The following is a 26082-nucleotide window of genomic DNA, read 5'->3' on the forward strand; positions in this document are numbered from 1 at the left end:
AATAGTTGACCGCCCTGTAAAATGAAACTATCAAATCAGCATGATTTTTTGTCACTTATCTACAGAAGGGATACTACTTCATATATCACAGGGACCTTCGGGTTCCTCACTTTTAAAATATGCAGCACTACACCAGGTTAGCATGCCTAGATTAGCCTTTTATGAATTACTTCATTAAAATTTTTCATATAATTTTTTTTCTGACAAATAGTGCAAGGCATTTAGTGAAATAATGATAGTGCCTTTACAGGGCACAGGAAAGGTGAGAACAGGGATGATTACAATTTTGGTGTCATATAGTCCTTTTGAAAAGTTCTGTTTGAAAATATTCAGTCTTAAACATCTACATACACCATAAAAATTGAATAATTCCTAAAATATGCATCTGCTGAAGACAGTTAAGCCTAATCATGAAAGGATCTTACTCATTCATTCATATAGTATGTGATCATCTGTTCTGCTGTTAGTTATTCAGGAAGGACAGTCTCCATAGTCAGTTGCCGTCTCTAATTGCCTTTATTATATTGGTCAGTTTGTTTCAAAATGTTAACAAGAGCCTTTGCATCTTTCAGTAAGACGGATAATTATTATCTTGAAATCAAAATAATTCCCTCAGAAGATAAATACAGTAAAAGTTGAATCAATAGAAACTTCACTCTAATAGAAATAAATTCATAATAAGTTGAAAATTAAAATAGCATGTTCAATAAAAAAGACCCAGGATCTGCTCCTGATGCAATTATAACTTACTTTTGCCAAGTAAGGAATCAAAAAGTATGATTTTACTTTGTTCATTGGCTATAAATTTTAAACCATAAGAATTAATATTCTACTCTGTATTTCACTTTTTTTATTCCCTGTAGTAAAAGATCACATATATCCATCATATTTTAAGTATGTTCTATGTACTTCAGATGAACAACCTAATACAGCTCAATAACTAGTGAGCTATACTCTAAGTAAACTGTATCACTATAATTTTCAAGTGTGCATTCCTTCTTCTGGAACCAGAGGTTCTTATGCAAGTCCAGAGTGACTCCTATTTAGTACTTATCTATATTTTCATTGTGTGCAATAGATTCTTTATATACCTCATTTGCCGTAACACTGTAAGCTAGGTTGTTTATTTTCCACATGAATTTTATAGATGAGGGAAATCTTTTCAGTCAAGTTAGGTCACAAAGTTATTAAGTGTCTGCTGGAGGATTTGAGTCACTTCCCCCAGGAAACAGAAATATCTGGGATAGAGATGGTACCAGGTGAAGTTTGGTGCTGTATATAGTTCCAAGTTCTGTGGATTTTACACCCAGCCACATGAAAGTGATAATGTAATTATGTGCTATTAATTATAGTAGTTAATATTTATTGAGTAATTAAAAACTACCAGGCATGTGCTAAGGTATTATATATTTCTTAAATCTCGCTCAAATTTGATTAACACACTGAGGCTTAGAATAGAATGGTAATTTGCCAAAAACCATACGATAAATAATCAACTCTACTGGGACTCTCTGCATTGTATTCCGAACTCATAAAATGAGATAATTTGCGTTGGCATGTTCTTTGTTGCAATATGAAGGTATAGAGATGGAGTGAGGGAGGGATAGAGTTGAGATTGCCGTATTTACTTTCATAACTTGGTAGCTCAGATATTTCCTTTAGGCTTCTGCAAAACTCACAAACAAACAAATTTTTAGTGGAATCTTTCAGAAATCTAAACTTTCAAAAAGTTTTAGAGAGAATCATTCCCAACTCAAGATGTCTTTAGTTTTACTTTGCTTTTAGTATTCTCTGGTTAGGAATGTTCACTTTTACCCAAATGTGATCATAAGGAGAATTTATAACTGGATGAGGTGGGGAATTCACATCTGGATGAGTTTTTTTTTTTTAAATGAAAGACAGGGAAGTAACTAAGGATAAGTTACATGGATAAATTATCTGTTCACAGCCTTGCACTCATTCAATCCTAGTTATACTGTTATGCAAGTGCAAACTTTTGACCACTGTTACTCATAAGACCAAAAATTGCACGTGGATATGGAGGGGTTGTCATAAATCAGGACTGCTCCATATTGGGAGCTAAATTGGCATCTTTACATGATCAAATGACTACATAAATGAACATGCATTCAATGGAAGCATCTCACATTCATTTCTCACACAGTCAGGTTCAAATGTTTCACCCATGTTTGTAAATGAGCATTGAGTTCAGACATTTACCTGAAAAGGGTCTGGACGTTTACAATTGTTTTGGCATCTGCCATGTAGTCTTCCTCGGCGCTCATGGTGCTCTCTTTATCTACCACCACCATGTTGGCAGCAAAGGTCACCCCACACCTGAGTAAATCATCTAGGCTTGTATAAAAATCAACAGAGAAAAATAGACTTTATATAAATAACAATACATGAACAGTGCTAAAACTTGCTCATCCCCTGAGCCTGCATAAATTGCCTTTATAGGGCAGCTTTTGTAGAGTGTGCATAGGCAGATATTAATGGAAATTATAATACAATACTCTCCACTAATACAAAAAATGTATTTTAGGGTCTTTACATTTCATGAGATGTCGACTGTTTTGAATTAAAATACATTTAAAAATTTAATAATAATGATTAATTACATAAAGAGAATATGGAATATATCCATTTTGTAGTGAAATACAAATAAAACATTTTAGAACTTTGTTTTTAAAGTTAACACATCATTTCAAAGACAAAACAATTACATTACTTTATCCCTAAGGTGTTTTTGGTAAGAGTAGAAATGAATAATTGCTTTATTAATTTAGATGGTCAAGACTATTGAAGAAATATAAAACCATGAAATGTTTAATTTTTTAAAGTCAATTTTTCTTTTTGTAAGAGCTATGTGTTATAGATTGGTTCTACACAGTCCAGAGCAAAAAGTGGGATATTTTATACATAGCCATTGTATTCAGGTCTACAGTTCAGCAACCTAAAGTTTTGAGCAAGTGATTGAATAACCTGAGTTCTTTGATTGCATGAAGAAAGTGTTAAACTATGACTACATTTCTGTGAACTATCACTGATAGAACCTTCTCCTGCATGCTCACAATGATTTTTTTTAAGTTATTATTAAAGGTGAATTGGGAAATCATTCTCATTGTCTTATACAAACTACAAAGCTAGGATTGGACTGGATAAAAGAAAGTAAACACAAGCAAGTACAGGAATGCTCTAGGTACAGAGTTAAATGAAGATAAATGAGAAGCGATAGGTAAATTGATTTCCACACTTCTGATTTTAATTAGAAGTTTAAGGACAGCTGTTCCTTTCCAATTCTCAAGCTGACTAGTTAAGTCCCTGAGGATCTTTTCCAAGTGTTTGATATAAGTTAACCATATCATGTGAAAAGGAATTATTTTTCTTTTATGGGAAGGCAGGAGTCAGGATTTCTTACTTTGCAATAAAGCAAGAGAGTAGTATCAAAGCCTTGACTTAAGATCCCCAGGAGTAGTCCAGAAAAAGTATTTTGCTTCAATCAGGAGCAACGTTCTGAGGCAGAGATTTTATGGCCAAAACCGTGGAAACAAAATGCTGTTCTAAATAAATTTCCTGTGGTGAGGGGCCAGAACATAACATCCAACCAATATAAAGACCTTCAAGTTTAAATCCCTAGGACTACCAAAGGTAGTCCTTTTATATGGGAAATTTATGTTCTTATGTCTATTAGAATACATTAAATAACAGGTAGATGGAAAATGAGTGTGATATTACTCACTATGGACCATAAAATGATGCCTAAGTCATATGCTTTCAGATCATCTTACAACTTTTAAATCATTTTCTCATATTTCAGCTCTTAAAATTTTTTTGTCCTATAAAAAAAATCTCTTGTAATTATCTATATAGTAAAAGGAAAATAATGTGGTGGGCTAGCTTGATTGGATAAGGATATATGGGGAGAAGTTAAGAGGTTAGATGAATATGTCATCAGCAAAAATTTAATGAACTTGAGATTAACACTTGACACAAATTTCTCTAGGAAAGTGCTTGAGCTGAGTAACTTATAGCTACCTATACTTCTGTCAGTTAATTCCATCCCCAAAATGTTGGCTGTTGTACTTTAGACATAATCTCAACAAATGTTTTTGCTAACTGTGATTGAAAATGAGTTTAACTGTACAGAAAAGTTCAATTGGAATGCATTTAACAATTAAGCCTTTTTCTTAGTTTTAATTTTAAACATTCTTTTATATTTATTTAATAATTAAAATGTTGAATTTTAATCTTTGTGGGTTTTTTTGGTTTGTTTATTTAATTGGCTGTAGTTTATTCTCAAAATTTGCGACTAACATAGTTTCTCCCCACGACCCTACCTGCCTTATTTTGCTTTAGCAGGTTTGCTTTACACAGTTGGGCCACTAGATGGCAGCCCAAGAAAGAAATTAATTTGGAAGAACTAAAACTTTTTTTTAAAAAATCAGTAAAAACAAAATGCTGATAATCTAACGGGCAGAGAGCGTCCCTCTTTGCCCTCATCCAAGACTACCTTTACCAAAGAAAGCTAGAATGTGACTGTATGAATGTGAGGTAATGTTTGAGACTGTTTTATTTCACACATAGAGGTTTGTTTCATTTTGTTTTTATGGAAATGTTCGAACATATACAAAAGAAGTGGATTGCACAGTGAATCTCCATGTGCCAATAACCTAGCTCCAATAATTATCAATTCATAGTCCCATTTCATCTCTAACCCTAAGTTTTGATGTTCTTAGTTCTTTTCGTCACAATAATTCACTTATATCAGAAAAGACAGGAGGCTTAATCTTTATCTTTTAAGTACATTGTTTTTCTAATGAATTCCAGTAGAACACTAGCTCTTCAAAGTAATATAACTGGTTATAATATAAGAGTTGATTTTATTTAGAATTCCACTTTCAGGGGTTTAAATCGTAGTTTTAATACATTTTGTTAGTTTAGTGATTTGACAAATGATAATATAAATGATATAAATGTGGAACAGAGGCTAAATATATTTTAATCGTTGTCTAATTTTTAATATATCCATAGTCAATAAACACTTTCAAATTGACAAAACTTTGTTTTTCCACATCTGCAGAAATGAATTCAAGCAGAGAATTTCATAATTGGTAAATTTTTGTTTTACTTTGAGGGCCCAGGTTGAAATTTTTAAAAAATAAAAAAGTGATGTATATTTTATGTTATTCAAGTTATCATTTTTCAATATATATTATATCGAAAAAATATATATATTTTTTTATATGGGCAGGCATCAGAAATCGAACCTGGGTCTCCGGCATGGCAGTAGAGAACTCTGCCACTGAGCCACCATGGCCCGCCCATTTTTCTGACATTTTAATTTTTATATTTTGTATAATGTCACCTTGATGCATATATAAGTGCTTATGTTTTATTAACACATCACACACATCTGACTCTGAATTAACAAATATTTTAGAAATTATAGACTGATATATGTTACTAGAATAATGTAAACTCCTCAGGAAATGCTCAAATTTATACGAATCATTTTTAAAATGTCTATTTCTAAATCATTTTGAAGGTTTCCAGAAGTTATGACTATGGTATCAATTCATTGCCATGTCGAACCTTTAGGTTTTCTCAACCACTATGACAATACTAATAATGTTAATCTTATAAATGACACAAAGTTGAAACACTTTAGAAACAGAGCAAAATTGACATAATTGACATGCAGCAAGATTTGTTCAATATCAACACTAGATTACTGAGGAGGAAGTTTAAGTACAAGATGTATAACACAAAAACATAAGCTTTACATGCAAATTATATCATCTTTGCAATACTGACATGACAAAGTACACTCATGCAGTAACAAGTCACAGCACAGGACAAACCACGGGACACTAGTTAATGTGCCAAAGATTGTGTCACCTACTTGTCAATAGAGCCCACCATGTAGTAAACCATTGGAAACCAACAGATTGCATCCAGAAAATGCATATCTGGCCTACGTAGCAGATGGGTTACAAAATGAAACACAATGTCACAACAGGGGTAGTACTTCTAGGGAAAGGAAGTTGACTTAATTTGCATCTCTAAACACTACTGTCAAGATTAATTTTAACGTGCTTTTCTTCCTTAACATTAATTAGAAATTGTCATTTGCACTTATGAATAGGAGAATGCGCTCACAGTTATACATAAAAGTTGTATTTCAGCTTTCTAAACCAGAAACATTATGGCATAATTCAATAAAAATGCTAGATTGATACTCTCAGTTATGATTAAAGTTATCAGATAATTTAAAAGTTTTCATGCAAAGGAAACCTTGTACAATGATGAATAATAACTTTTTCTTAGATGACCCAAAGCATAGGGGACAACATTACTAGCTTACTACGAGCAACTTTCTCTAACAGATATATACAACAACATGCCCCCAAATATAAAAATACGTTACTGAGAAAATATTTACTATTGCTGAAATATTTGCTTATGTGTATATTATGAGAAAGAATCCTAAAGCTGGACGCTTCCTCATTCAATCTATTGCATTCATTTTATAAAATTATTAATTCATTCATACATATTTTCACTTAGTCTATTTTATATAACAGCATTTTGTCTAACAGATACTTTAATATATTCAGGTACTGCAAAAAACAATATTATATTAACTTATAAGAAATATTGAGAGTCTTGGGAGTGTACATACAAACGTGTACAATTACAAAATATATTTTAATCTGAAAAACTCATGCACTGTATTCTAAAGGTAGAATTGAGGAACATTTTACAGATGTAATAATTAACGTGGTTGTTGAAGGATGAGTAGGAGTTTGCCCAACATAAGGGAAGAGGGAAATTCTAGACAAAGGGAATTATAGCACATATATTTTCCCAGGTGCTTAATCCAGTGAAATTAACTCTTTTCCTCTCTGACAGCTTCTTCTTGTTGATCATCTTCCTATCTCTTTACATTCTACAGAAAAAAATGCTCAATACAAAGAAATATTAAAAAGAAACCTTCCAAAGGATATGACTGTTGTAATTTTTATTAAATTCCTGCCATCATTAAGTTCTTTGTGAGATTTCAAATAACCTTGCATTATATATCTTATAAACGTACAATTCACTTATAAAATCCTCAATTACTGGGTTTACAAGTTATTTTCAATTTTTTGCTATTAATTATTGGGGTTATAATTAATTCCCAATATCATGCTATTATAAATAACTCTGGCATGGGCATTTTTGGATGATTATTTTAAAGTATCAGTTTTTATCATTTACCCGAAAACATTCACGTTAGTGAATATTAGTGAATCAAAGGTTATAAACATTTTTAATGTTCCTCATGATCGTTGTTTTCCACAAATGTTGCAACATTTATTCGCTTCCAATACTTTGATAGTGTCTTGGAAGAGAGATTTAGTTATCTTCTTTGAGGGCACTTCACTGCTTCTTCACGTTACGGGGGCCATTTAAGCCAAACATTTAACTGCTGATACAAAACCCTCCTGTTCTCTCTTCCCTTGTCTTGGTGAAAAACAGCAAAAACAAGAACAAGTAGATGCAAGTGCCATAAGACTGGGGCAGCCTCGAATGCTAAGTCATTGCATGGGAGAAAATCATCCAAGTCACCTGAATTTGCAGTGTGATTTTGTGGCTAGAAATACTCTACTGCCGTTTTGAACCACTGAGATTTTAGGGTGATCTAAACATATTTTTTTGCCTATGATCTTTTCTTTTTGTAGCTATTTTTATTGTATCTCTCTTTGTTCCCACTTTTCATAGAGTCCCAGTCAGATAAAGTAAGTATGTTAAGCGACTATGACTTTCATGTGGCAGAGTTAGATGAAACATTCACTACTATTAATTGCAGATAAATATACTTGCCTGGAATAATCTCATTATTAAATTAGACCTATGCTTTCATATTCAGATCATTTCAATTTCTTCATGCTATATTCTCTGGCCATTTCTTGCAGAAGTATTTAATATCATTGAAGCATTCAATTTAATACAGTTATTAATCATCTCCTATGTAACAAGATGTACTGGGGTCACTGGGGACAGAATAAGTCCTTGTGTTATGCTAATCCTTCTGTTAGAGTTAAAACTAAAGATAAGGACTGTGTATTTTGTTGCTTTGTCTACTAGAGATCATTAAAGAATCGTGGCCATCAAAAGTATTGCTTTGGTCTAAGAAACTCCTGAAGTTTAGTCACATGCAATTCTGATAGTACATTAACATCTGTATTATTAAAGTTATTGTTCATTCTTACATGAACTCAGCTAGGTCCCAAGACAAATGAAATCTCTTGAAACCTGACAAGTCTATAACTCTGAGAAATCAATCATATGTCATGTAAGGAGCATAACAGGCCATTGTGTTTGCAAAATGAGCTCTTGTAAAATGCATTCATCTGCTACAGTTATTGATAAATATGGTTTAAAAGAGAACCTGATTTGAAAAAAATAAATTGGTTAAATATTCACCTATACTGTGTTGACCCATTAAATAAATTGGCAGCAGTGTCTATAGCACCAAACTGCTTAGTAGCTTAGTAGGTAATGAGTAACATAGCTGGTATCACAGACTCTTGATGGACTAGTCTTTTCAGTCATTAAGAGACAGTTAATCGGCAAGCATAAGCCTCACAATAGCAATTATAGTATTAAAACTATTGAGAAACATTAAGTAACACCATGAAACATTCATAAAAATAGATGATGTCCACTTTTTATGCTAGCACCCCAACAATGTACAGAATGAAAAGCTGAATGTAGAAAAATCAAACCATGAAAGCAATGGAATGAAATGTATGGGACTTCTTATTTGATTGCTAATTAGAGAAGCCCTATCTATGCTAAAAATTATATTAAGGAGAAGTGATTAAAATGATTGATTTAAATATACAGATCATGACAAAATTTTTGATATCTAAGAAACAAATGTTAAACAAAAAAAGTGTTACCTATACAAAGTTCATTGATCAAAATTGCTTAATATACAAAGAAGTCTTCCAAACCAATAAAAGGAAGATAAATATGACAAAAATGGATCAAGGGTATAATTAATATGTATAGACTAAAACAACAAAACATGCTGAAACTAACTAGTAACAAAAGAAATAAAAATTAAAAAACAAAGCAACTAACATCAGTAAACAGAAGGAAAACGAGCACATTCATCTGTGCTCATTCTGTGCACATTCAATTAGAATTCTGACTATAATTCTGTTAAGATGATTACTTATGAGCCTATGACCTCATATGCTTATGAGAAGTCATTATAAAAATTGCGATTTTGAGTAAATTATATAAAACTTTTCACTATATTTAATTAGATAGTGATTACAAGGAAATTAAAATTTAATTAGATAGTGATTACTAGATAGTGATTAGCTTGTGATTTTCATAGATTTGTTAAATTCAGGACCATTATTTCATTCCCATTTAACTAATAGCTATAATGAACTAAACTTCTTTAGTTCATATTAAAAATAGTGTCAGTAACTTCGAAAGCAATTAAGATTAACCTCAAAATATTTCCTTTGTAAAGACGAAAATATAAATTCAGTCAATAAATATGCACAATCTTATGTGTGCCTTCATGAACACATTTTATTTTGTTAGCATGCAATAATTTCATTTTTAAGCAATTTATTTCTTCCTAAAAAAATACAAGTAGACTAATTTCAACCATTTGAAATAAACTTCCTTTTTTTTATTAAATTGTTTTCACACAAATCCATCTGTCTGTTTAAATAGCGACTGCCACTTTTTGATTGGCAAATGGAGAACTGACAATTCCTGACTTTCTTTCATGAGCTAGATCTTGCACGAGTGCCTTATAGACAAAGTATTACTTAGTTTCACAATAACATATTAACATAAATGTTATGCCCATTTCACAAAAGACAAATCTGAGGTTTAGAGAGATTCAAAAATGTATCTTAAGCCTAGAGGAGACCAGGCTTAGACCTTATCTCAGATTTGTATGAATCCAAGGTTTGTTTTATTTAATACAGACTCTGACATATCACAAGTCTGCAACTCAGTTCAACTGAAGTTCATTTGGCACTAAGTTCAAAAAGAAGACTGATTTAATAAGTGAATAATGGAAAAATCATTGTAAGATTTAGAACATAACGTTGAATTTTGCACTTCATCTTGTTGTGACTTTGGGTAAGATATACCAAAACTTTTGACTCTGTTTTCCACCTCTTCCATGAAACAGTTTTAACAGATATTTCAACGACCTTTAGTTCGGGTGCTAATCAAAACATCAAAAGCAGTATAGAAAACCAACCAACCTGTCAATCAGAACTGACATAAATTTTAATGAACCTGTACCAAGAAAAAAGTTCTTCTGTGGATGTAACTGACTTTTATTTAATTACCATATGAGGTCTAGTGACCCTTCTCTTTGGAAAGATTGTGAGCACTTATTTTGGCTTATTATGAATGTGCATATTATCAATTGAAGACATATTTTAAAATTCTATACTTGAGGTGTTATTATTTCTATTATATTGAATCAATTGTTCTTTCATCTAAATTTCCCAACTGATTCACACAGACATGAACTGAATAGCACTTTCAGCTATGCATACTTTAATTTAAAATAAAGTTAAACTTCACAAAAACTAACCAACTAATATTTATAGAAATATTTATATATTGTATGAATTCTCATGACATGGAAACATTATAAAGGAGAAAACATCATTTGTGTGTGTGTGTGTGATATTGTAGAATAGATTGCAAAATGCTAGCCTTGGCAGAGCAGTAGACATCTCATTGTTAAGAAAAATAATAATAATAAAAAACTTGCATAAAGCTTCCTGGAGCTGTATTCACTGATGTTTAGTTTCTGTTTCCTCATTCTTGACTGAGAGGACAGAGAACTACAAATAAAGATCTTAAACACCACTTTCGGGAAGCACACAGGAAATTACTGAATTTTACATCCTGTACTTTCATCTTGACTCTTTGAAATACAGTCAAGTTCCACAAAAATCGGCCAACAACAATATCATGTGAATAGCTGGATTCCAAAACACATGTCAGTAGAAAAGCAAAGGGAATTTTTAGCACAATTTAATCCAATTAAAATTTATTCTTGCTTCTAAAAAATGTTGGCAAAAGTTTTTTTCCTCATAGATCAACAACCTAAAAGTTAGGTAAGGTCAGAGTTGTAAGAACAATAAATTATGAATAACATAGCAGATCCTATTCCTAGAATTGATGCTGGATAAGGTTACTTAACATTTTTAGGTCTCTGTTTCCTCTTTGTAAAATAAAAGGCAGTGGTATAACCGAGTCACACAGACATTGGTTTATTTAAGTGTTATTTTTATAACTTGTAAGCCTTTGAGATCTTGAGCTGTTTGGAACATTTCTTAGATGGTAGGTCATTACTGCATGGTGTGGCCATAGTTCTCATGGGAATACAATGCAACATAAAGGTAAAATGTTCAGTATGAAAAGTGCCCTGTAGAAAATGCTCAACAGTTATTACTATTATGAGCAATGGGTAAAGGTAAAGAATATTAAACTTTACTAAATGACCTCTATGGTCCCATTCAGGTGAAATATTCCATGAGAAAGCTGTGTCTGTATTTATACAGAGATATAGTTTGCCATTAATTGAGAGATTTTCAAATTTTTATGTGAATAGTCAGATTTGGCATTTCAGATTGAAAAAACACCAACTGCTTTTGCAATCCTTCCATACAAATCAATCAATCATTCAGGAATAAGATATTTTGGTAAGCAAAGAAAACGGACTGATGTGGTTTAGGCCTTCCGTACTCTACATAAAGTGTACATGTGAAGGGTTCCCTAGGTGCCTGTCACCTACTCACTTGAGATAATGAGGTGAGGAGAGGTGAATAAGTGATATTGAAATGCGATTACTAGCAAGATGGGAGACTGAAAGAGACAAGAATCTATTTCTTCTCAAAGAAGTGAACTCCATTCTCAAATTTAGAGAGACTGATTCTTTTGGGAGGCATATCCCAGGACAAGAAATTGTATCCTGAAATAATGTACAGAAGGGGGAAAGGACATTTCTGCACTTAGCTCTGCCTGAAAGATGCAATAAATACTGTTCCAGATCTTCTCAAGTCTCTTCCTGTCTTTCTCTCTGTACCCTGGGGTTTGAGTCAATCCAGTCGGGTCCAAGCCTTACAAATCGGGAATGCTCTGAGTCAATCAGACTGTAAACTCTCTTGAATTTTGGCACCCCCGCAGCAAAGTGAACCCAAACCGGGCACAACTGAACTTACTGAATAGTTAACTGAGCATCTCTGGTATGCCACCTTACTCTGTCTAACCAGAGACACTCCAAGATTAGCGTTATTTTCAAAAGGTCTTGCAGTATTTTACAATCACTCTATTCACATAGCCATCCCAGAACCCAGCTTATTCTCTTAAGATTTGTATTAATAAGCTTGTTTTTTGTATTAATAAGTTTTCATTTCTTATAACTTTGCTCATAAGGTTTCATTACCCTACATCTGACCTAAATGTAGCAAACCTTTCTTTAGATACCGAACAGTGTGAAAAAAGTCAAGTCATCATACCTGAAAGTTCTTCAAATGAAAACTCTTCAGGTGTGCTCAATTTTTAGAGCTGATTAACATCCTGATCCATGAGTTTAAAACAAAAGACTATCAAGGACTGTCTTGATCTTGACATATTCAGAATCAATGATACCATTTATACCATACTATGGAGATACTCTATTTTGAGACTCTAGATAATTTTGAAAGGCAGAGGCAAATCAACCAAATTTGTCCCCATTTACTTTATTCTGAAATTTGCATCACTTTGGAATGGTTCAGGAGAGCGAGAGGATGTTAAAATATGGCACTGATCTAATGATCATCAGCTCCTCCATAAGTCACAAAGAGGAATACTGCAGTTTCTGAGTAAATGGTTTACCCATTGCATTCAGTGACTTCAACTGATATTTTCAAAGAATTTTGAAATGTCCAAGTCTTATTTCACAAAAGTAAATCCAACATTTTAAAAAATAAAGGAACATGGTAAAGCATTACTCATTTTATGTCAGAGAATGTAAGTTTTAACAGTTGTAGAATCATAAAACTTATGATGATTTTCCAGAACATAACATATACAATTGGATCATTAACATGCTTCTCTGTTAACTAATGGTTCTATAGAAAGAGAGCAAAATTGTCTGGTTTTGGCAGAAGTTTCAAAGTTGGTTGATTACTTTAAGAGAAAATTGCTGTATTTATTTTAGTGGCATGGTTCTCACTGGTACTCTGCTTAGATGATCACTCGCAAAATAGTTTTAAACAAAATACTCAGAGAATTTCAGTTATGTTTTGGGTAATATTTGTGAAGCATAACCATATTCCTTGTGCAGCACAGAATATATCTCCCAATGACTTATGAGCCATAATGTATCTGATTTAAAAATAATTCAAGAAAATTAAAATGACTTATTTTTGATACCCATGATACAGGATTTAAAACTCTGTCTTGTGTGTGTATTTTCAAATATACTTACGGGTTATCCAATAGTAGTACTATGGGATTAAGTTCTTTCTTTGGTCTATAATACGCCCTGAGAGGAACAATAAAATTATATAATCCATTCCCAGCTGTTTCGGCTGCAACTATAATTAGTTTATTTTTGAATCCATAGGCTTTTGCGTCCTCATAGTAGTTATGTTGGCAACTCTAGAGAAGAAAAATTATACAAAGAAAGGCCATTTTTAGATTCCACTAAAATTTGGTGAATTAATTAAGGGTAAATGTAAATGTGAAATTAATCTAAGTAAGTAAATCCATTATTTTCTAAGAAATTTGAAAATAGTTACATTTTGGGGGGCCCAGCCTCCTGTATGAAATACAAATGTGCATGGACAAGGTGAATGAATTTGTGGATATGTACAATAATGTGGGGAAAGAAAAAGATCAGCAATGCATATGTGCAAATGTTCTATTGTTAACTAAAATTTCTTGCTAGATGATATCTGAGTGTCTATTTTTTAAATTCTCTATCTCTGACTTTCCTTTCCAGAAACTTAATAACATTATAATTAGTCTCAAAAACATTTCCAGTACTAAAGTGATGGATTTAAACGCACACATACACACACGCACACACACACACACACACGCACACAACCAAGCCCAAATCCCACTGTTTAAGTGCATAGCTGAGCTGGCAAGATAATGATGGAAATATTCAAAAGTAAAATAATAAAAATAACAAAAAAGGTAAAATATTATTAAAGCTCACTGTTGTCCTGAGGGTATTTTACTGTTTCCTGAGGGTTTAGAATTTTCAATTTTTGAACTTAGCACACTAAATAAACCAAGACCATAGCAAACTAAATTATTTGCATGAAGAGCTTTAGTGTTCTGCTTTTTCACCTTGATATGTCCTGATGTGGATTTCTCTTCATTTAATCAGGTTAAGATCAATTGAGTTTCTGTGGTTTCATCAGACGTGTATTCTTTGCTCTTATCTCTTTCATAAAAAAATTACAAAACAAGGCACCACGGGTCAACAGGAATAACAAACAAGAGTCCCTCAGAGACTACAGACTCTACTGTTCTTAGATTAAGAATATAAAATGAACATGTTTTAAATATTTGAAGAAATATAAGAGAGCATTTAACATATGAACGAAGAACAAAAGCCTACTTAAAATGTTCAAGCAGATTTTCAGATATCTTAATAGAAATAAAAATATAACAATTAAAAATGGGCACTCAGGGCATGATCTAAACAGCAGATTAGATACAACTAGAGAGAAATTAATAAACTGCGGGAATGGCTGGAAGAAATTACCCAGATGCAAATTATCCAGAAGAAAAAAGATAAAAACTAGGATGGAAAAATTAAGAAACTTGGAAGACCGAGGTAGAGTATCCAACATATATATTTTTATATAACCTGAAGAAGAGATAGAGAAAATCAGAAAGAAGTCCTGCTCAAGTAAATACGATAGAGGATTTTCTAGAATTAATGAAAAACCAAAATCCTTGTTTTCAGGAAGCTCAATGAATCCTAATCCAAATTATTAAGGAGAACTACAGAGTCATATACAACATTATGAAAATGCAGAATAATCCAGACAATAAGGAGACTTAAAATCTCCAGACTACCACATGGGACCACCATTAGAATGAGACCCCACTTCTCAACAGCAAAGTAGAGCACAGAAGGCAGCAAATACAATCCTTAAAGTGCTAAGGGAAAAATATCAACCCATAAACACCCAGCAAAACCGTATTTCATGAATGAGGGCAAAACAACATTTCTATGGAAAACAGAGTGAAAAGAATTTACCAACAGAATCTCACTAATGGAATTTCTAAAGACTGTAATTCAGGAAGTAGGAAAATGAATCCAGAGGAAACAAGCATCTATGGTATAAGAAAAACTGGAAATGACAATGTAAATGTAAAGAATAAGGGCAACGGGTCTTGGGAAAAATTATCTTATTAAGTAGGATCTGAAGCCGTGGGATAGAATAAGATCACTCAAAAAGAGGTCTTAGAAGAAAAGTGACAAATTGATATTGGAACTATTAAGAATTTCTGTATTTATAAGTAGACAAGAAATCATTACCTTCTCTAAGAATACTTAGAAAAATTTGAGGAGCAAGGAGAAAAAAAAAAAAACAGAGAGAGAAACAAGGACATTAGTTTTAAAACTTGATCAGTTCACCAGTCTGTTGGTACTGATACAGAACCACTTGGAATAATATTCCCAAATCACACACTTTAGGGATGCAGTAGAATGACTCGGTTTCCATGTTCCCAAGGGCGTTTCCATTTACATAGCAGACAGCTCCCAGACAGTCTAGTGCTTCCTAAATAACTGGCAATCATAGATATCACCAGCAACTCTCAGAAACTTTGCTTTCTTAGCATAGTAAAGAGACAGTTCATAGTCTTTTGGCTTTAAAAGACACTCTATTTTTGCTCATCTCTGAATATTCAAACCTTTCAGTTAGATCAGGTTCTCTACTGGCAGATAGAACATTTCTACTCTATGATACTAAAATATTTTTTTCTCCATTTAACTATTTTTTAAATAGAAGTAAAATGCCACCGAGGTGAATGCACATTTGTAGGCCTGAAACTTATTATTTTGGGGATTCTCCTTAAGGAAAACAAACAAAAAAATTATTAAAAAATGTTAGTCACAGAGAGTTGGAAGGGGTCAATTCAGGGGAGGTCTCTGAAGCTTAAGCTTTATTAAGGATATAAAAAATACACAGTTGGCTTACAGTTTTAAAAGCAGCAAAAACATAAAGTAAGATTAGGGCTGAACAACAACAAACAAGTCCGTTTCAATGAACCCAGATGAATATTTGAGAGCCATGGCAAGGATTTGCAAAGCAACTCCAGGAAAATAAAGGCAGAGATTTTTTAATGTTCGATTAACCTTCTTCCTCGAAAACGACAGCAATATGCAAGATTTCTAATGTTAATCATTTGAAAGAATAATAAAACCATTAACAAAATGTATTAAGTAGCTATTCATTTATTAAGTTCTCGGCATTGCACTAAGCCTTTTGTGGATATTCATTGATCTAATCCTTATAACATTTTAGTATTAAGTTAAAAGTACAACCATTTAGCACAAGATGGCAGCTTCGTAAGGTACGTGCGTCTTAGTTCCTCCTCCAGAGCAACTACTAGGTGAACAGAAACAGTGCAGAACAGCTCCCGGGGCAACGGCAGGGAATGGACACACAGCGTACCACAGTCTGGACTGGCTAGTCTGACTGCGAGACACGGCTGCGGTGAGATCCCCGAGTGGCGTGCGACCCCCCCGAGCAGCGGCAGCTGTGGCGGCTGGAGCTCATCCCTCCCTCCTTCCCGGGCCAGCTGAGAGTCTCGGAGAGGCAAGTTTCCCAAGCCATGGCGGCAAGCGCCCCTCTTTTGCAGGCGGCTTCCTGGACCGGTTACGAGTCTCGGATCAGAGGGCTGCCCAAGCCGCGGTGGCCCTCCCCCGCGGGCGGCTTCCTGGTCCGGTAGTGAATTCCCCAGGCCGCGGCGGCCTGTGACCAACGCCCCTCCCCCGCGGGCGGCTTCCTGGTCCGGTGGTGAATTCCCCGGGCCCGCTGCGGCCGGCGACTGACACCCCTTCAGGGAGAGGAGGGAATTTCCGACAGTGGCAGGGACTGGGTCCAACCAAACACCAATAGGGAAATTAATAAAGGAACCACAGGGTCCCCTCAAGCTGCGGCGGCTGACGCCCCCACAACGCGCGGCCCCCCAAACCAACTGAGAGAATTGGATCGGGAATCCCCAGGCCGCGGAGAACGGTGAACGGGGGGATCCCTTCCAAACGCGTGAGACAAACGTGTGCCACAAGCGCCACCTACTGAGCAGGATAAGAAAAACAGAACCCAGAGATTTCACAGAAAAATCTTACAACCTTGTTGGGTCCGACACCCAGGGAAATCTGACTAAATGCCCAGACACCAGCAGCAGAAGATAACGGTCCACGCTCAGAAGACTGAGAATATGGCCCAGTCAAAGGAACAAACCAATAGTTCAAATGAGATACAAGAGCTGAGACAACTAATGCTGAATATACGAACAGAAATGGAAAACGTCTTCAAAAATGAAATCGAGGGCGGGCCGCGGTGGCTCAGCGGGCAAAGTGCTTGCCTGCTATGCCGGAGGACCTCGGTTCGATTCCCGGCCCTAGCCCATGTAACAAAAAACGGAAAAACAAAATACAATAAAACAAGAAAATGTTTAAAAGATGTTTCCCTTTCTTCCTTCCTTCCTTCCTTCTATCCTTCCTTCCTTCTCTCTGTCTTTCCTTTAAAAAAAAAAAAAAAAAAAAAAAAAAAAAAAAAAAAAAAAAATGAAATCGATAAATTGAGGGAGGACATGAAGAAGACATGGGCTGAACAAAAAGAAGAAATAGAAAAACAGAAAAAACAAATCACAGAACTTATGGAAGTGAAGGATAAAGTAGAAAAGATGGAAAAAACAATGGATACCTACAATGATAGATTTAAAGAGACAGAAGATAGAATTAATGATTTGGAGGATGGAACATCTGAATTCCAAAAAGAAACAGAAAATATCGGGAAAAGAATGGAAAAATTTGAACAGGGTATCAGGGAACTCAAGGACAATATGAACCGCACAAATATACGTGTTGTGGGTGTCCCAGAAGGAGAAGAGAAAGGAAAAGGAGGAGAAAAACTAATGGAAGAAATTATCACGGAAAATTTCCCAACTCTTATGAAAGACCTAAAATTACAGAAACAAGAAGTGCAGCGCACCCCAAAGAGATTAGACCCAAATAGGCATTCTCCAAGACACTTACTAGTTAGAATGTCACAGGTCAAAGAGAAAGAGAGGATCTTGAAAGCAGCAAGAGAAAAACAATCCATCATATACAAGGGAAACCCAATAAGACTATGTGTAGATTTCTCAGCAGAAACCATGGAAGCTAGAAGACAGTGGGATGATATATTTAAATTACTAAAAGAGAAAAACTGCCAAACAAGACTCCTATATCCAACAAAATCATCCTTCAAAAATGAGGGAGAGAATAAAACAGTCTCAGACAAAAAGTCACTAAGAGAATTTGTGACCAAGAGACCAGCTCTGCAAGAAATACTAAAGGGAGCACTAGAGTCAGAAACAAAAAGAAAGAAGAGAGAGGTATGGAGAAGAGTGTAGAAAGAAGGTAAATCAGATATGATATATATAATACAAAAGGCAAAATGGTAGAGGAAAATATTATCCAAACAGTAATAACACCAAATGTTAATGGACTGAAATCCCCAATCAAAAGACATAGACTGGCAGAATGGATTAAAAAACAGGATCCTTCTATATGCTATCTACAGGAAACACATCTTAGACCCAAAGATAAACATAGGTTGAAAGTGAAAGGTTGGGAAAAGATATTTCATGCAAATAACAACCAGAAAAGAGCAGGAGTGGCTACACTAATATCCAACAAATTAGACTTCAAATGTAAAACAGTTAAAAGAGACAAAGAAGGACACTATATACTAATAAAAGGAACAATTAAACAAGAAGACATAACAATCATAAATATTTATGCACCGAACCAGAATGCCCCAAAATACGTGAGGAATACACTGCAAACACCGAAAAGGGAAATAGACTCATATACCATAATAGTTGGAGACTTCAATTGCCCACTCTCATCAATGGACAGAACATCTAGACAGAGGATCAATAAAGAAATAGAGAATCTGAATATTACTATAAATGAGCTAGACTTAACAGACATTTATAGGACATTACATCCCACAACAGCAGGATACACCTTTTTCTCAAGTGCTCATGGATCATTCTCAAAGATAACCATATGCTAGGTCACAAAGCAAGTCTTAACAAATTTAAAAAGATTGAAATCATACACAACACTTTCTCGGATCATAAAGGAATGAAGTTGGAAATCAATAATAGGCGGAGTACCAGAAAATTCACAAATACGTGGAGGCTCAACAACACACTCTTAAACAACGACTGGGTCAAAGAAGAAATTGCTAGAGAAATTAGTAAATACCTCGAGGCGAATTAAAATGAAAACACAACATATCAAAACTTATGGGACGCAGCAAAGGCAGTGCTAAGAGAGAAATTTATTGCCCTAAATGCCTATATCAGAAAAGAAGAAAAGGCAAAAATGCAGGAATTAACTGTCCACTTGGAAGAACTGGAGAAAGAACAGCAAACTAATCCCCAAGCAAGCAAAAGGAAAGAAATAACAAAGATTAGAGCAGAAATAAATGAAATTGAAAACATGAAAACAATAGAGAAAATCAATAAGGCCAGAAGTTGGTTCTATGAAAAAATCAATAAGATTGATGGGCCCTTAGCAAGATTGACAAAAAGAAGGAGAGGATGCAAATAAATAAGATCAGAAATGGAAGAAGAGACATAACTACTGACCTCACAGAAATAAAGGAGGTAATAACAGGATACTATGAACAACTTTACGCTAATAAATACAACAATTTAGATGAAATGGACGGGTTCCTGGAAAGACATGAACAACCAACTTTGACTCAAGAAGACATAGATGACCTCAACAAACCAATCACAAGTAAACAAATTGAATTAGTCATTCAAAAGCTTCCTAAAAAGAAAAGTCCAGGACCAGACGGCTTCACATGTGAATTCTATCAAACATTCCAGAAAGAATTAGTACCAACTCTCCTCAAACTCTTCAAAAAAATTGCAGCAGAGGGAAAACTACCTAATTCATTCTATGAAGCCAACATCACCCTCATACCAAAACCAGGCAAATTTATTACAAAAAAAGAAAACTACAGGCCAATCTCTCTAATGAATATAGATGCAAAAATCCTCAATAAAATTCTAGCAAATTGTATCCAACAACACATTAAAAGAATTATATATCATGACCAAGTAGGATTCATCCCAGGTATGCAAGGATGGTTCAACATAAGAAAATCAATTAATGTAATACACCATATCAACAAATCAAAGCAGAAAAATCACATGATCATCTCAATTGATGCAGAGAAGGCATTTGACAAGATTCAACATCCTTTCCTGTTGAAAACACTTCAAAGGATAGGAATACAAGGGAACTTCCTTAAAATGATAGAGGGAATATATGAAAAACCCACAGCTAATATCATCCTCAACGGGGAAAAATTGAAAACTTTCCCCCTAAGATCAGGAACAAGACAAGGATGTCCACTATCACCACTATTATTCAACATTGTGTTGGAGGTTCTAGCCAGAGCAATAGACAAGAAAAAGAAATACAAGGCATCAAAATTGGAAAGGAAGAAGTAAAACTATCACTGTTTGCAGACGATATGATACTATACGTCGAAAACCCGGAAAAATCCACAACAAAACTACTAGAGCTAATAAATGAGTACAGCAAAGTAGCAGTTTACAAGATCAACATTCAAAAATCTGTAGCATTTCTATACACTAGCAATGAACAAGATGAGGGGGAAATCAAGAAATGAATCCCATTTACAATTGCAACTAAAAGAATAAAATACCTAGGAATAAATTTAACTAAAGAGACAAAAAAAACTATATAAAGAAAACTACAAAAAACTGCTAAAAGAAATCACAGAAAACCTAAATAGATGGAAGGGCATACCGTGTTCATGGATTGGAAGACTAAATATAGTTAAGATGTCAATCCTACCAAAATTGATCTACAGAGTCAATGCAATACCAATCAAAATCCAAACAACTTACTTTTCAGAAATAGAAAAACCAATAAGCAAATTTATCTGGAAGGGCAGGGTGCCCTGAATTGCTAAAAACATCTTGAGGAAAAAATACGAAGCTTAAGGTCTTGCACTGCTTGACTTTAAGGCATATTATGAAGCCACAGTGGTCAAAACAGCATGGTATTGGCATAAAGATAGATATATCGACCAATAGAATCGAATAGAGTGCTCAGATATAGACCCTCTCATCTATGGACATTTGATCTTTGATAAGGCAGTCAAGCCAACTCACCTGGGACAAAACAGTCTCTTCAATAAATGGTGCCTAGAGAACTGGATATCCATATGCAAAAGAATGAAAGAAGACCCATATCTCACACCCTATACAAAAGTTAACTCAAAATGGATCAAAGATCTAAACATTAGGTCTAAGACCATAAAACAGTTAGAGGAAAATGTAGGGAGATATCTTATGAAACTTACAATTGGAGGCAGTTTTATGGACCTTAAACCTAAAGCAAGAGCACTGAAGAAGGAAATAAATAAATGGGAGCTCCTCAAAATTAAACACTTTTGTGCATCAAAGAACTTCATCAAGAAAGTAGAAAGACAGCCTACACAATGGGAGACAATATTTGGAAATGACATATCAGATAAAGGTCTAATATCCAGAATTTATAAAGAGATTGTTCAACTCAACAACAAAAAGACAGCCAACCCAATTACAAAATGGGAAAAAGACTTGAATAGACACCTCTCAGAAGAGGAAATACAAATGGCCAAAAGGCACATGAAGAGATGCTCAATGTCCCTGGCCATTAGAGAAATGCAAATCAAAACCACAATGAGATATCATCTCACACCGACCAGAATGGCCATTATCAACAAAACAGAAAATGACAAGTGCTGGAGAGGATGCGGTGAAAGAGGCACACTTATCCACTGTTGGTGGGAATGTCAAATGGTGCAACCACTGTGGAAGGTAGTTTGGCGGTTCCTCAAAAAGCTGAATATAGAATTGCCATACGACCCAGCAATACCATTGCTGGGAATCTACTCAAAGGAATTAAGGGCAAAGACTCAAACGGACATTTGCACACCAATATTTATAGCAGCATTATTTACAATTGCAAAGAGATGGAAACAGCCAAAATGTCCATCAACAGACGAGTGGCTAAACAAACTGTGGTATATACATACGATGGAATATTATGCAGCTTTAAGACAGGATAAACTTATCAAGCATGTAATAACATGGATGGACCTAGAGAACATTATGCTGAGTGAGTCTAGCCAAAAACTAAAGTACAAATACTGTATGGTCCCACTGATGTGAATCGACATTCGAGAATAAACTTGGAATATGTTATTGGTAACAGAGTCCAGCAGGAGTTAGAAACAGGGTAAGATAATGGGTAATTGGAGCTGATGGGATACAGACTATGCAACAGGACTAGATACGAAAACTCAAAAATGGACAGCACAATAATACCTAATTGTAAAGTAATCATGTTAAAACACTGAATGAAGCTGCATCCGAGCTATAGATTTTTGTTTTGTTTTGTTTTGTTTTTACTATTATTACTTTTATTTTTTTTTCTATATTAACATTCTGTATCTTTTTTGGTTGTGTTGCTAGTTCTTCTAAACCAATGCAAATGTACTAAGAAACGATGATCATGCATCTATGTGATGATGTTAAGAATTACTGATTGCATATGTAGAATGGTATGATTTCTAAATGTTGGGTTAATTTCTTTTTTTCTGTTAATTAATAAAAAAAAAATTGCAACCATTTTACAGAAGAAGAGACCACATTTAGTGATTAAGTAATTTGCTCAAGTTGCAGTGAAAGCTCATGGATTTGAACTCTAACAAGTCCAAAATTTGGAGTAAAATATGAAATTACTTATGAGAATTAGTGGCACAGTGGAACATCCAAACAGAATGTGAGGAACTTCCTTTTACTTACTTTCTTATTCCTCAAGAGGATAAGTTCTTATGTAGGTTAAGCCCAGTGGTCTATACTGTAAAAAGGATTAAAAAGTCTTGTATTCTTGTAATCTATATGTTTTGGATTTTTTTTTAAGAACATTCAGGTAGGAAGCAAGAATTACAGTGAAACCTTTGGGAAAGGAGATATGAAATGAGTCCCTGATATTATCTCCCAATTTAATTCAAAATTTTGTGGCTAATACATGGACTAGCTCATCTCACCATGTTGAGTGATTCCTCTTTGAGATTTGAGGCAAAATGCCTGGTAAAATAGTGATCATTTGGCCAAAGTGATTGGGAAGACTGGTTGTTGAGGGTTCATGGGTTTGAGAATCTGGTATCTCTGTTTCCTTTAAAAACATGATTGGGTGATTCTTTTGTTTAATTTAGTAGAGGAGAAAAACATTCGGTTAATCATTAGTGCAGTTACATAAGTAAAATTTACCCCCTTTATGTAATTAAATTTGCATCTAAAAGATAATACCCCTGAAAAATATTTTAGTCAAAAGTTTGTGAAAAGTATTTAAATACAGATAATTGTAAAACTGTAAATTGCCGTAATCATTTGTGGAGAGAATATCAGCAAGTGCTTACCTTGTCCAGCCTTAAGCAGCAAAATGGCACTTTTTCATGAAGGAGATGACAAAAAGTGGGCGAACTTCCTATATATGGAGAGTAAGGAGGATAACCTTTAGCATACCTGTAAAACAATATGAAATATTATTCTTGAGCAAGGCAAGCAGAGTTGTAAAGTTAAGTTGTGACCGTGTTCCTTCAAAGATTTTCATGCAGTTGATCTATTTGTTTCAAGTACATTTGACAAAGAAATACTTAAGAACAGGGGTAGGCAAACTATACCCTTTGGACTAAATCTGGCTCACCACTTATTTTGTGAGCTGAGCGGCTTTTATATTTTTAAATGGTTGAAAAAAACATCCAAAAAGAATGTTTCCTGTCACTTAAAAATTATATGAAATTCAAACTTCAGTGCCCATAATAAAGTTTTATTGGGACACAGTCATGCTCTTCATTTATGTATTGTCTGTGGGTGTTTTGGTGCTAAAACAGCATAGTTGAGTAATTACCACAGAGACCAAATGTCCCATAAAGCCTAAAATATTTACTATCTAGTCCTTCTCAGAAAAAGTTTGCCAACCATCAGTTTAGAGGATTTAGATAGATTTTAAAAAATAATAATGTCAACTTCTACAAACCACTTTTAAGCAAAATACATTTTTAGTCACATTCTTAAGATTCATCAGACCTGGATGCAAAACCAAAAGTAATGAACACGTGGTTGAGTTAATTATTCAGTTAAACCCCCATCAAATTTTGCTGAAATTATGATTCAAATACTATCAACAGCATTTAGTTTGTTTGCTGATTTTATAAAAATAGTCACCGGCACATGATTGTTATACTAATTCTCAAAATGGAACTATTAAAAAGTAGCAACATAAATACTGGGCTACTCATATGGAAAAAATAATGAAATGTGAGCCTGTCATACGGCATACAAAAAAATAATAATGAAAAGTAGCATAAATGAAAACAAGGAAGTGAAAAATTTAATCGAGGCAGAATGTCTTTATCATTTATGGAAACTTGATTTTAATGAAAATTTACCCATTAAATCTAGAAATTTCAAGCCGACTTGAAACTACTTCCCAGACATTAACTGAGAGAGTAACATTTGTAAATTTAGAGGTTGGTAACCTCCACTACTAAGGCAACACCTTTTTCAATTTTTCTGCTAGTAAAATCTGTTTTTCAATACATTCAGATGAGGATGTAAAAAAAAAATGTAGAATTACAATCACATCCCCAACACCATTTCTTAGAAAGATACTGGTTACAGAAACTCTCCCTGCTTCCAATCCCATATTCCCAAAATATTGTGTAGTCAGACCATTCGGAATCCAATGATATTAGCAGGGATGAAAAATATTTTCTTGACGAGGAGGCTGTGCTCTCAGAGTACATCAAATTTATTATAATAAATGACAAAAAGTTTAAGGGATTGAAAACCAGAATCCAAATTCCAATTGTATTTCGGTTCATTTTAATTCAACTCAATAAAGGAATTGAATATCCATTACATAAGACTTTGGATGGTGTCAGGACATGGTGTTATCACTGCCATTACTAACAGATTTAGTAAAAATAGTAATAACTTTCTACTGCCTACTTTGCACAAAGCAGTATTTTAGGGCACTTTTCTGCATTATCTCAATTTTCAAACTGCTGGGTAGTATTTATACCCAGTTTATTGATAATGAAATTGTGGGCCAGATTGTTTAATCAAACTTACTTGCACACAAGCAATATGTAGTGAAACTGGGAAGTGAAACAAAAAGTTTTTTGGATTCCACAGTTAGGGCTGTTGGCTTGACCACTGTACTACCCTCTAGAAATGGGAATTTATTGGGTGGAATAAGACATTTAAAGAAAATAGTGCAGGCTACAAGGTGACTCATACTAAATAGAATGGTACTATTTTATTATGGACGTTTACAGAAAAGAGACAATACTTCATTGACAAATGAATTCAAAATATTACTTATCTATACTGTGTGAAAAAGATTATGCTAACAGCTAAATTGAACTAGGAAAGGTTTTATTGAAGAGCCTGCATTTACATGTCATTGATTAACTGGTAGAATTTCAATATAAAGAAGGAGGAAAGGAAATTAAAGCTGAAGGGTATAATACAATTTTTAAAAAGCATAGAATTAGGGCGGTGCGATGTGGCTCAGTGGCAGAATTCTCACTGCCATGCCGCAAACCTGGGTTCAATTCCCAGTGCCTGGCCATGCCAAAAAACAAACAAAAACACATAGAATTATGAAAAATGCAGCATATAGGCCTTGGGAATACT

At 34.2% G+C, this 26082-nt stretch overlaps 1 protein-coding gene across 5 annotated transcripts in view; it reads right to left on the minus strand.

The window, feature by feature from the left end:
• KCNT2 (potassium sodium-activated channel subfamily T member 2) overlaps positions 1–26082 on the minus strand; it is a 450533-nt gene that overhangs the window by 79394 nt on the left and 345057 nt on the right. For all 5 annotated transcript variants that reach the window (XM_077157297.1, XM_077157299.1, XM_077157298.1 and 2 more), the window contains 3 exons: positions 23799–23904; positions 13523–13695; positions 2221–2355 (listed from right to left, as the gene is read on the minus strand). In XM_077157297.1, coding sequence (XP_077013412.1) covers positions 2221–2355; positions 13523–13695; positions 23799–23904 — 414 coding nt within the window. The remainder of the gene's footprint in view (positions 1–2220; positions 2356–13522; positions 13696–23798; positions 23905–26082) is intronic.

This window comes from Tamandua tetradactyla, chromosome 4, assembly GCF_023851605.1.
Source record: "Tamandua tetradactyla isolate mTamTet1 chromosome 4, mTamTet1.pri, whole genome shotgun sequence".
NCBI classification, from domain to species: Eukaryota; Metazoa; Chordata; class Mammalia; order Pilosa; family Myrmecophagidae; genus Tamandua; species Tamandua tetradactyla.